At 35.4% G+C, this 11,860-nt stretch overlaps 1 protein-coding gene across 2 annotated transcripts in view; it reads left to right on the top strand.

Moving 5' to 3' along the window:
- The window catches only part of Capr (caprin family member), a 67,964-nt gene extending 58,758 nt beyond the window's left edge, over positions 1 to 9,206 (top strand). For both annotated transcript variants that reach the window (XM_069821583.1, XM_069821582.1), the window contains 4 exons: positions 169 to 352; positions 2,686 to 2,844; positions 4,937 to 5,092; positions 7,197 to 9,206. In XM_069821583.1, the coding sequence (XP_069677684.1) occupies positions 169 to 352; positions 2,686 to 2,844; positions 4,937 to 5,092; positions 7,197 to 7,288 (591 nt within the window). In that variant the 3' untranslated portion in view covers positions 7,289 to 9,206. The remainder of the gene's footprint in view (positions 1 to 168; positions 353 to 2,685; positions 2,845 to 4,936; positions 5,093 to 7,196) is intronic.
- The last annotated feature ends 2,654 nt before the right edge of the window (positions 9,207 to 11,860 follow it).

Raw genomic sequence — 11,860 nt, 5'->3', positions numbered from 1 at the left:
ATTACGTTCATAGTAAAATAAATATGGTACATATTAAATTACATATTCAGTTTGTGTATTACCTTCTGTTCTCATGTGAAGTAAGTTTAGACTTCAGCAGTATTTTTTAAAGGTGAGCATATGTACAACTATGGAGGCATTAGATGTGATTGTGTTAATTTACTATAGGAGCAAGTGGACCATCAGCAGGTGACTGAACAGATGACGAATGTGGCTATTGATGATCCTTCCGAAGAATGGGGTCAGACAGACAATTCTGACTGGAGCCAGCAGCCTGAGAACCAGACAGATTGGAACCAGCCGACTGAGTCACAGACAGAATGGGGCTCCTCGTCTGGCAGCCAGAATGACTGTGAGTTGACACCATTTATAGTCTGTGTGAAAATGGAAGTAAGGTTATTTTAAAACAGTCTAATTCTTAAGGCAAGATGTCGTCCTCTGTGCTTTAGTCTTTATCATGCTAGTTGTTGAATCCCATGAAGGTTTGCAGTTTCAAACCTCACTGAAGATGATGGATAAATCCTTAGCATGGATTCCTCTAGGAGGGAAGTAAAACTGGGAGGCCCATGAAGTAGATTTATGATGTACAGAAGAATCCTATCTGTAGTAGAGGATTCCATGCAAAATATGTGGGCCATTTTCTGTCTACATTGACATTCGATACTGAATAACCTGTGAGTTTAAAACATCATTAAATAAAATACTACTAGTACTCAAGATGAGAAGTACTTCATGTGTCATGTTATGTTCTTCCCAAAGAGAGAATCAGATTTCTTGATAATAGCCTCTGTTCACAATAAAGTTTGTTGTATAAAAGATATGATAAAGCAGTGATATAGGGACAAAGGAAGTACAATTTGTCGATTTGTTGATTAGTCAACTGTCTGAAAGCCACCGGCGTAGCTCAGTCAGCTAAGGCGTTTGCCTGTCGATCTGGAGTTGTGTTTGGGCATGGGTTCGATTCCTGCTTGGGTGATTACCTGGTTGGGTTTTTTCCGAGGTTTTCTGACACATGTCAGATAATCTGTGGTGAATCCTTGGTCTCATCTCACTATCACCAATCTCATCGATGCTAAATAACCTCGTAGTTGATAAAGCGTCGTTAAATAACCCAGTAAAATAAAAATAAATTAACTGTCTGAAGACAGTTTGAAACCTCGTAAGTGACACCAATAAGGCATCACTCATGGCCAGGAGATAATGTGGTATGGTGGCCAGTCCCTTTTCCCCTTCCATTGCACTAATTGCACTAATCAGACTTCAGTTGTATACAAACAATTGTTCTTCCACTGACACATATCGTCAAGTGAAATGTATTGCCTGTTAATAGATGTACATATCAGCCAGAAACTCAATCAGAGAAATAAAGTTTATTATACAGAAATAATTGTTAAGCTTACTAGAAAAAAGAATGTAGGATCTGAAACTAACCATATTCTGTACTTAGGTTATAAGTAATAAGTATGAAATATTGTTTTTAACTTTCTTATTTTCAATTTTATAAAGAAATCTTATGAACAAAAGTTACAGATGGTGTAAAAAGGAATATTTGGAGCAAGTTTTCAAAACCTGTGTTTTTCATTTGTAAATACTGTGCCAAGAAGTCTTGTACTTTTATATTTTTTATGGCACCATGTACATATTTTTCCATTTTTGTATTCTTCCGATCTCAAAACATACAAAATCATTTTTTTTCTGTATGAAAACTATTATTTTGTAAAAATTGCCACAAATTTATAACCCAGTGTATGTGTACATAAGAGAAATACTTCAGTGTATCAATTTATCACTATGGAGAATACAGGGGTCATAAATTAAATAATAACAAAATTGATTAAAAATGATTCTTTCATGTGACTAATCATGGCCAACCTTAAAGAGAATGAATTGAAATACTGAATGAAGAATATCTCGAATTTGGATGATTTGTGGCCTCCTTAGTGATGTACTCCACAGTTTCACCACATGACTTAGTTTTTTGCAAATAATGGCTATTGCATACACTGCTTCACTGTGTGATCTTTTCATAAACACTACTACTCTTTTCCTCTGTATGGTATTATCAAAAGGGATATATGAATTGTGTTAGCATAGCACAGCTGGAGCAAGATGCATTTTGCACTCCCAGTAAAATAGTTTTTAACTCGAAAATTGTGATTTGTAAAGATACTCTATTTTCTAGTGAAGTACTGCTGTGAAAATATTTTAATAAATAGGTACCAAAACCTTTGATAATTTACTATTTTATTATTATAATTTTATACCTCCAACCAGTAAAACAGTGTTGGAAATTATTTATAAAAGTAATATGTGATTTTCTATATACGATAGTATTTTACTAGGAATGCAATTTCTTTTAGGACCAGCTTGTTTATGTTACATAGAAGTTGTGAAACATACCGGTATGTTGCTGCAAATTTTTTCTCTGATCTATAGATATGAGAATTCAGGACCTTTAAATAAGGAGCACGTACATTACATGTTCACATACAGTATAATAAGGTCCTTTTGAATTTGGTATCACTATTTAATAAGATTAAGTTTATAAGTTTAAACAACATAAGGATTTATCATTTCATTCTTTTCTTTAAGATTAAGATGATCGTGAACAAAAGTTCCATCTTGTTGTATACTAAGCCATTGTTTTCATTGAAGTTACTTATTTTTTGTGTTTTTCTTGTATAGCCTTCATAACCCAGAGCAACACCCGAGTGTATGGAAGTGGGCGAGGACGGATGAATAGAGGAAGTGGTCGTGGTTCATCAAATGGCTATTCTGGTAATAGGGGTCGTGGAAACTATCAAAATGGCCGAGGTGGAAGTGGAGGAGGGAGTGGCGGTGGAGGTAAATTGACTTTGATTTGACATTTTTTATTTTGAATTTCTTTTTTCTCCCTCATTATGTGAAATGTAACACTATGATTTTTAATTACTATTATGCCACAAGGGGCTGGCATATGTGCGAATGAAGTTCGGGGAAGTCATCGTCGTCATCATCTTCAGTAGACTTTTCCACTCAGTTATGGGTCATCTCATAACATAGCTTACTCCACAAAGTCCAGTCTTGCTGCAATTCCTCATCTTGAATTCTTTCCCAGTGATGGTTTTTCTCTTTTAAATTTATGCATACTTGATCTAACCATCTAGTCTGTGGATTTCCTAATGTTCTTACATCTTTGACTTCCATTTCCAATGCCCATCATGATATTCATCTTTCATTCATCCATTTCAAATGACCAAACCATTTTGATCTCATTTTCACTATTGTATCTTTTAATTTTTGAATTCCTAATGTCTGTCTAATAACTTCATTTCTGATTTTGTCCATTCTTGTTTTCTTTTCTATGCTTCTGAAAAGTTTCATTTATCCTGCCTGGATTCTACTTACGTCCTTAGTCGTGGTCCAGTTCTCAGCATTGCATGTAACTAAGGCATGTAATAATATTTACAGAGAAACCTCGATCCATTGTTTTTTAGGGGGGGGGGGAAATGATAATACAGGGAAACCATAAAAAAATTACCGTATTTAGGTGTATAATAGATGCAACAGTATTATGAATGCATTCCACTGTTCCCTAGACACTTTAAGGGAGAAATACCCACGTAATTGATATATTTAATTTTTAACAATTATCTTAAATAATGTAAAATCGTAATGAACATGTCTCGTAATATTTTATTTTTGTTTAGATACTTCCGATAAAAAAAGTATATTGTTTGCTTAACCCCTTACTGCATGGGACAGTCTTGCACACACCGGTTTAATATTCAAATAACTTAAGTAGTTCTTTCTTTCTCAACTGATGTCACATATGGTCAAATCCAATTCTCGACCATGTGGCATATCTGTCCCAGTATGCAGTTTGAAATATTATATGCTTATATTATAAATTATATGAATATAAAACCGGTATGAGCCATATCTGTCCTAGAATGCGGTAAGGTGTTAAATAGGATATAAAATGAACAACCGAATGGTTAGTAATTACACTGAATGCACCTTTATTAGAACATTATGGACACTATTTCTTGAAGAAAAAATCTACAATTAGCTTTTGTTTCGTGCACATTTTATACCTGAATTCTGTAGTGAATTTCTGATAACAGTACTGAAGTGAACAGAAAGGTGGAGTTTTACCACTCCCACATCATCGTACCAAGTCATGCGTGTGATGAGGATGATGTACGCCCTAGAAATTAGTTCACTATTCCTTACAAGATGTTTGTCGTTACTGATAATTTAGACAGAAATGAACTATATGAAAGTCATGAACCTAGATTCGTGATAAGATCACAATGCAGATATGTGTTACTACAAATTCATTCCCATAAAATTAATACTACTGTTTATCCACCTTCTTGGTCTTGAGGTAGTGTGCTGGAATCCTGATCAAGGTTGGCTCGGGTTCGATTCCCGGTCGTGAAGTCAGGGGGATTTAATTCGGACCTCTTCACAGGGACTGGTTGTCTGTCCACTGTCCAAGTGTGTGTGGTGTCTCGCAGTGGCCCCCGGGTACCCTGGCCCAGTAAACAGGGAGTCCTGCAGTGTGTGCGTGTGTTCAGTAGAGTTGTGTGTCTAGGCACAATAAGCCTCAGGCTGTGGCGCCGAAATTAGTAAAAAAAAATACTACTGTTTAAAGTAGGCGGGCTTCCATTAACCCATATTGTTGCATTTAGAACCTGCATCACAAATTAGGCCTATATCATATCACATGAAAATAACATGTACTGAACATAAACAATGTACAGAAACATTTGCCACTGTGGAGATTGGCATCTGTGTTGTAGCACAGCCGACTCTAAACAAGTTGCAGCATTAAGACGACAAATTTCGTTAGATAAGACGACTTAAAAGTAGAGCCAGATATGCATTTATTTTATGTCTCTGAAATCTTTTCAGTAATTTTGTCGTCTTGTAAGTGAAGTTAATATTTCAGGATATGGTTACCGCAGTAATGAAGGTGGAAACAATTATTACCAAAATGGTTACCAGCAGCGTGATAATTTTGGTAATAACAGTTATGGAGGAGGTTATAAGCGTGGTGGCCGTGGTGGTAGTGGTGGCGCTTCCAGAGGGAACATGGACCGTGGAGGTAAGTGCACTAATTAAAGTTTTTTCAATCAAGATACAAAATTGTTATTAAATTTGCTGATATTCCTAAATGTAATGCTTGCACATACAATCTTCTTATTGCCAATCTCTCTGCCAATAAAGTAGTAAGGTAATTGTTTTGTTAAAATGCAGATTAAATAAATCTAATTTTCACCATAATATAGTTCTTTCTATATTAGTAAGTAAAGGCTAGTTTACATGACGACACTAGGCTTCACAACTTATTTCATGAAATTGATTTCATTAAAGTAATTGCGTAGAAGTGACAGGGGGATGGCTTATCTTGTCTCCTCTTTAACACCGCATTGGAGAAAGCTGCAAGAGATTCAGGCATACAAATATAAGAAACTATTACTACGAAGCCTGTCCATTTGTTAACATATGCTGATGTTGTGGATATTATTGGCAGATCATATACTGTGATGGTAGACGCCTTTCTTGCTCTGGCCGGTAGTGCAAAAAGAATGGGATTAACTGTTAATGAAAAAAAGACAAAATATATGACCTCAGATAAAAGATCTGCTAATACACCTGAAATAGACATAGCGATACAAATCTGGCTTTCAAGTAGAAGCTCCCTGTGAAGCAGGCTTGAATAATTTAATCGTGCATCTGACACATTCACTTTTGGAGTGTGATATATGTATTCATGAATCTCAAGTTTGAAATGGGATAGTATATTAATTCATTATACTCAAATCAAGAAATGGATTCGGAACACCTCAAAATCTGTGCTTCAGTGGCTGGTCATGATAATATCTTTGGAAAATATTGGAGTGCAAGAGGTCAAATGACTTTATTGTCAAATGCCTGGCATTAGAAAACAACAACAACATATTAATTTAATATGTAATCTAAGTCCTGACTGCCTCCCTTGTGTAGTGGTTAGCTTGCCTGACTATGACTCAGAAGACTCTGGGTTTAGATTCTTGGCTACACTCAAGAAATTTTTCAAGGGTATAAGACCTAAAAATATAGTCCACCCAGTCTTGTGATTTGGAAAATTGAGAAGCAAAGATAGGTGGCAAATTCCAGTTAAAGAAGAGCCAATTAATAACTGGTCAAGCAGCTGCACCTCTATCTCATCTGGTAGTTAATGCATTTGACTACTAGATGGCCAGTCCTCAGCTTGACCCTACCCACTTGTGTGGCTATAGTGCCATGGAGTTTAGTTTTTCTTTTCTTTCTACATCTATCTCGTTGCATATCCTTTAATTTTGAATAATTTGTGGAACTAGTGTTGATATGTGTCCATGTATTGTGGGTCCCTATCATCACGGCATGGTGCGTCCTCAGGTTGCAGATAGAGGAGACTGCCTTCAGATATGGAGGGTAGCTGCGAATATATTGAATAAGCAGCCGTGGACAGCCAATAAGGGGTGGTCCTCCAGCTTAGGGGTTGGGCAAAGGGCTAACAACCCATCGCCGTAAAAAACAGCTTGTTACGAAACCATACAATAACCCTTGGAATGGGACATTCTCTGGCACGATCACAGCAAAGGAATAAGGTTATGAGATTTGGTATGTGGAACGTAAGTAGTCTTTATAGAACAGGAGGGGTAACATTAGTAGCAAAGAACTAGCTAGATATAGAATAGACTCCGTGGGAGTATTAGAGGTTAGGTTAGATGGGAATGGCATATCACAAATAGGAGATTACTTGTTGTATTATGGGGAAGGAAACAATAATTACCAATTAGGAACAGGATTCTTTGTTCATAAAAGAACAAATTCAGCAGTAAAAAAGGTCGAATTTATCAGTGACAGGTTATCGTATTTAGTACTTAAGGGTAGATGGTGCGATATCATAGTTATAAATGCTCATGCCCCTACAGAAGAGAAAGACGACTATAGAGTGTTAATTGGGATACCGAAAGGAAAAAGACCTTTGGGGAGGCTGAGACGTAGGTGGGAGAATAATATTAAAATGGATTTGAGGGAGGTAGGATATGGTGATAGAGACTGGATTAATCTTGCACAATATAGGGACCGATGGTGGGCTTATGTGAGGGTGGCAATGAACCTGTGGGTTCCTTAAAAGCCATTTGTAAGTAAGTAAGTGTTGATATGTGTAATGTTCACAGGTGCCCGAGGAGGAGCAGGGGGTCGTGGTGGCAACAATCCCCGGGGAGGCCGTGGCAGCAGTTTTGTACGTGGCGGTGGCAACAAACAATAGTCCGTAGCAGAGGTGAAGCAATATTTCTTCATCACACTAAAACTTGCTCCATTGGAACGAAGTTCTGTGGTCATGATAGTGTGGATTACCAGTCTCGTGACAACATTAGAAGACAGCGAAGGCGATCTCACAAGTGTGAATTTTTTCTCCACCTTATTTTGCTCCATTTTGAAAAGCGAGTTAAAAATTTAGCCACTTTGAGTAATGTGAATGTAATGAGTGCAACACTAGAGTATTTTTATTAATCATGCAGAGTAAACATGAAGCAGGAGTCGAGAACAGGCTAATCATCATTATGAAGTGGACACGTTGGAAACATTGGAATTCGTTGAAATGCTGTGGCAAGAAATTGTTTTAAAGGTGGTGTGGGTGGCGAGGAGTGAGAAATAAGTTCATACCAATTTCTGAGTATTAGTGTCAGAAGGCAGTTTTCACAGGGCAACAACTGAGTAAAAGCATTAAATAAAAAAAAAAATAATTTTACTATAAAAATACCAAAAAAAAAGAGAACATATGTATTGAAAAAGGTAACTGAAAACTTAAAAAAGTGAATTTATTTCCTAATCTCTTAAGTGCAGATCTTTATTTTGCTTTATTAAATGTAAAAAAACAATCTTTGTTTCTCTGCGTTTGAGTGATTATCATTATATGAAGAGTTTCCATTTCATTGTGTGATATGAATGATTATAATTGCTATCATTACTGTCTCACTTTTTTTTTCTTTTATCACAAGAACTTCTCTAAGGTTTTTCAGAATGGATAATTTTCGGATCTGTTCCATGCAGTTTGCTGCTGTAATCCCTACAACAATATCACAATAAGTTCCAAATATAGTGGACCTCAACCCACAAACTGTTGAATCTTCCAATAAAATACATTGCAACAGGACTATGTAATTGAATTTAATGCAAAGACTCCCAGTATTTAAGTACCGAGTATGGGAGCATCTCATTGAGTTAACTTATCTGTAATTAGGTTGTGTTAATTCAGGGCGTCTTGCAGAGCTACAGTAAGATCTCGTACAACAAAGAGACTTGTTATTGTGTGTCAGTTTGGAAAAAATGTGTAAAATAAACTCCATTTGTAGTGGCTTGAAAGAGCAAGAAATAAAAGTCTCTTATTAATGTCCTGTTTGTGTCTAGGTATGTTTCACATTCAGATTAATGGCGTACTACATAGAATGTGTAAGAAGTTTAAACAGACAAAGATGACGGTACTAATGTGTTTAAACGAAACTGTGCCTGCCATTAAATTTGAAAAATTCCATGTTATCTACTTACAGTTACTAAACCTGAAATTGTCTTGTAATTTAGCTCACCTATTGCAGCTGGAAAATATGTAGCACATTTTCTTCTTTATTTTATCACATGCTAGTCTCTGTTGAACAAGGTTTTACTGTATTGATTGCGATATCAATACCTTCTCACCATTGGACTGCACAAAATTTGGTCCTGACTATATTGCTTAGCACATAAATAGTCCCTTTTTGGCTTGAGTGGGTTGTGTGGAGCATATTTCAAAGGGTGTCTTGTAATTAAGTGGAGCATTTCTCATTCTTTTCAAAATTCTAGAATTTTGCATTAAATTGCTTTTAAAATACTTGTAAACTTAACACTCATTATATGCTAAGCTTTGAAGTGGCTCTTGCAAATTATTTAATTATTTTTTATATTAAGTGCTACAGCATCAAACAGTATTTTCTTTCATCTTCCAGGTGTACATATAATCTTAAATCACTGTATTGTAGAAGCAAATTTTATCGACCGGAAGTATGAAGTAACTTATCAGTTGGGAAGAATAAAATAAGGCAGTTTATAAATTAACGATTTTTCATGAATGTTCAAAAGCAACATTTATGGTAATTCATCTTCACCCACCAAATTATCGCCATGTTGACATGTTAATGAAAAAAAAAGAACCTTAAATACAGTTACATCTTCCTTGTTACGTATCTCCTGAAGTCTGTTTCTTTCCGCTCCATTATAGAAAGTTTCTGAAGCATCATTCTTTGGCAGAAATACCAGTATATATTGTCAGCATACTTCTCTTTGTGTATTTATCTAGTAACCCTGTGTCTGGAAACAATATAGGCAGACTGTAACTAATGACTGAAGGTAGGAAAATCATGGTCGTAGAGTGGTAAGACATCCACCAAGATGGTTTCAGTGCAGTGTACAGTTTTCTGTTCTGTTCTTCATATTTGCTTTAAATTATACGGTCTTATCAGTATTTAGCTCTACAATATAAATTTTTTTATCTGAGAAATATGATTTTTGTCTTTATATTGCAACTTGTAACTACAGAAATCAAAGATCATTGTATAGTCCATACTGAGTTATTAGCCATGATTATTTTATATAATAAACGTAGTTATTTGCTGAAGAGACAATATGTATGAAAGGAACATTGCATTTTACTAAGAACATTAAAATTTTAAACTACTGCTTATTTGCAAATATCCATAAACACGGTGAAATGTCAGTGTAACGAAATTATGTAACAAATTAATTCATGATAATGAATATTCGTTAGAAAATCTCAGCAGAAATATTTATAGATGCAGTATAATTGAGGGTAAACTGGAAAAAGGTTTCCATTTTTTTTACCAGAGAAGACCTGCAGAATGCTATAGTCTATGACTTTCCGATTGGAATATTCACATACTGCTTAGGTTCTTGATATTAAATTTTTCACGAAATCCTTCGTAATAATCCTCGCAAACCTTTGAAATTCTTTTCTTTTCCTTTCACCCATCATGCAACATGAGTGTTGTAAGGTGTCATGTTCGTTGGTTGTGAGGTTTTTTTCTTTCTTTCTTTCTTTCTTAATATTCATGGATCTTTTTCTTCTTCTCCACCTCCCCTTACAACAAGCTTTATTATGTGTTTGTTTTTATAGTAGGATGAAATTTTGTATACTACACTATTTTCATTACAATATTGTCGATTAAAGTGGTATATTTGTACATAATGATAATTAATTGGTGTATACACGGAAAAAAAGTAATTATACTGAATATTTTGTTAGTTTGAAATTCGTTAAAATGACATTTCACTTCACTGGATTTCATAGTAAGGCTCTTCCATAATACTAGTATCCTACTGTGACATGAATTAGTTTTACATTGAATACAGGGTGCAGCATCTGTTGCAAATTAACGATTTTTCATTGACTGACTTCGTAATGCAGTGCACTCAAAAGTTTGTACAGCCCTGTTCTAAATTACTCCAATGCTGTGATCACAGTCATCAGGTTGTATTTCTGGCCACCACATTTTGGAGTATGTAAAAAGTAAGAATTTAAATAATATTGTATGTCGACATTCACCTAAAATTTGCAAGTGTTTGGTTAAAATATTGACTAATGTTAGACTTCCTGATACATTTTCATCATTATTTAGTTCACTTCCGAAAGTGTATTAAAAGTGAAATTAAAGATACATCTGTAATTCTTGGTGGCAGTGACTTGAACACAACATTGTCTAGAAAAGGGATGGGCAAACTATGGCCTATGGATCATATTTGACTGCATCTCTACTGGTTCAGATCTGCTGACTGCCGAGTCATGTGTGGACATCCTGTGTTCTATTCACGAGATTGGCTTTCCTAATAGAAGGTACGTGATTTTTCTGGCGTCCCTACGAAATATAAAGGTGGTGCCTTATATATAGCTTTCTTCTCACTTGAGAACGATGATCTCTCAGACACTAAAGCAGTTTTAAAGATGTTGCACATTAATTTACAAGCTGATAAAACAGCCTGCTTCGCTCAACATTGCATTGGCCACTCCCACAAGCTCTCAAGTGTCATAATACGGTCCAATTACTGAAAAGATTGCCCATCCCTAGCCTAGACCATATGTCAAAGTGGCAATTGGAGTTAATTGTGCTGTATTAAAATATTGAGAATGGTTGTGGAAAGCTCTTGCAAAAAAAAAATAACAACAAATTGAAATGCAGATTTATAGTTTCTGTTTTTTAGGTGTAAAGGAAGGAAAATGCAAATGTACATTTCTTACAATCTCAATTCTTATATTATTTTCTCTGTTTACACGTGCATGTTCCATAACCTCTGTGAAATTGCTGTTACAATAAATTTTGTCTGGGAAATAAAGTAGGGAGGTAATATGTAGCTACTCTTAGTCTCCAGTATGTTGAGCAATTATGAAACATGGACTTCCGGAAAGGATAGATCAGTATAATGAGTACACAATAGAATATAATCTAAATTTAACAGAAGAAATACTAAAATCAGAAGTAAACACTGAAATACTGAAACAATTGTCTTTAGAGACAATTAATATTAGGTACCCTCCACAAAACTGGCTTCATTTATACACCGACGGATCCTTGATCTCCAGAGAACAAGGTGCCGATGCAGGTGTTACGTGCTGTCTCTTCTCACTTTATAGATCTCTTGGATATGGAACAAGTTTTGATGGTGAAATCATTGCAATAAGTGAATTTCTCAGGAATCTTCTATGCCACATCAATAAATTTAGGAATGCAGTTATATTGTCAGACTCCAAAGCAGCTATTCTATCAATCGTCTCTAAACACACACCTTCATCTCA

This window comes from Periplaneta americana, chromosome 3 (assembly GCF_040183065.1).
Source record: "Periplaneta americana isolate PAMFEO1 chromosome 3, P.americana_PAMFEO1_priV1, whole genome shotgun sequence".
In the NCBI taxonomy this organism is placed as follows: Eukaryota; Metazoa; Arthropoda; class Insecta; order Blattodea; family Blattidae; genus Periplaneta; species Periplaneta americana.
This window is presented reverse-complemented; position numbering and strand designations above follow the sequence as displayed.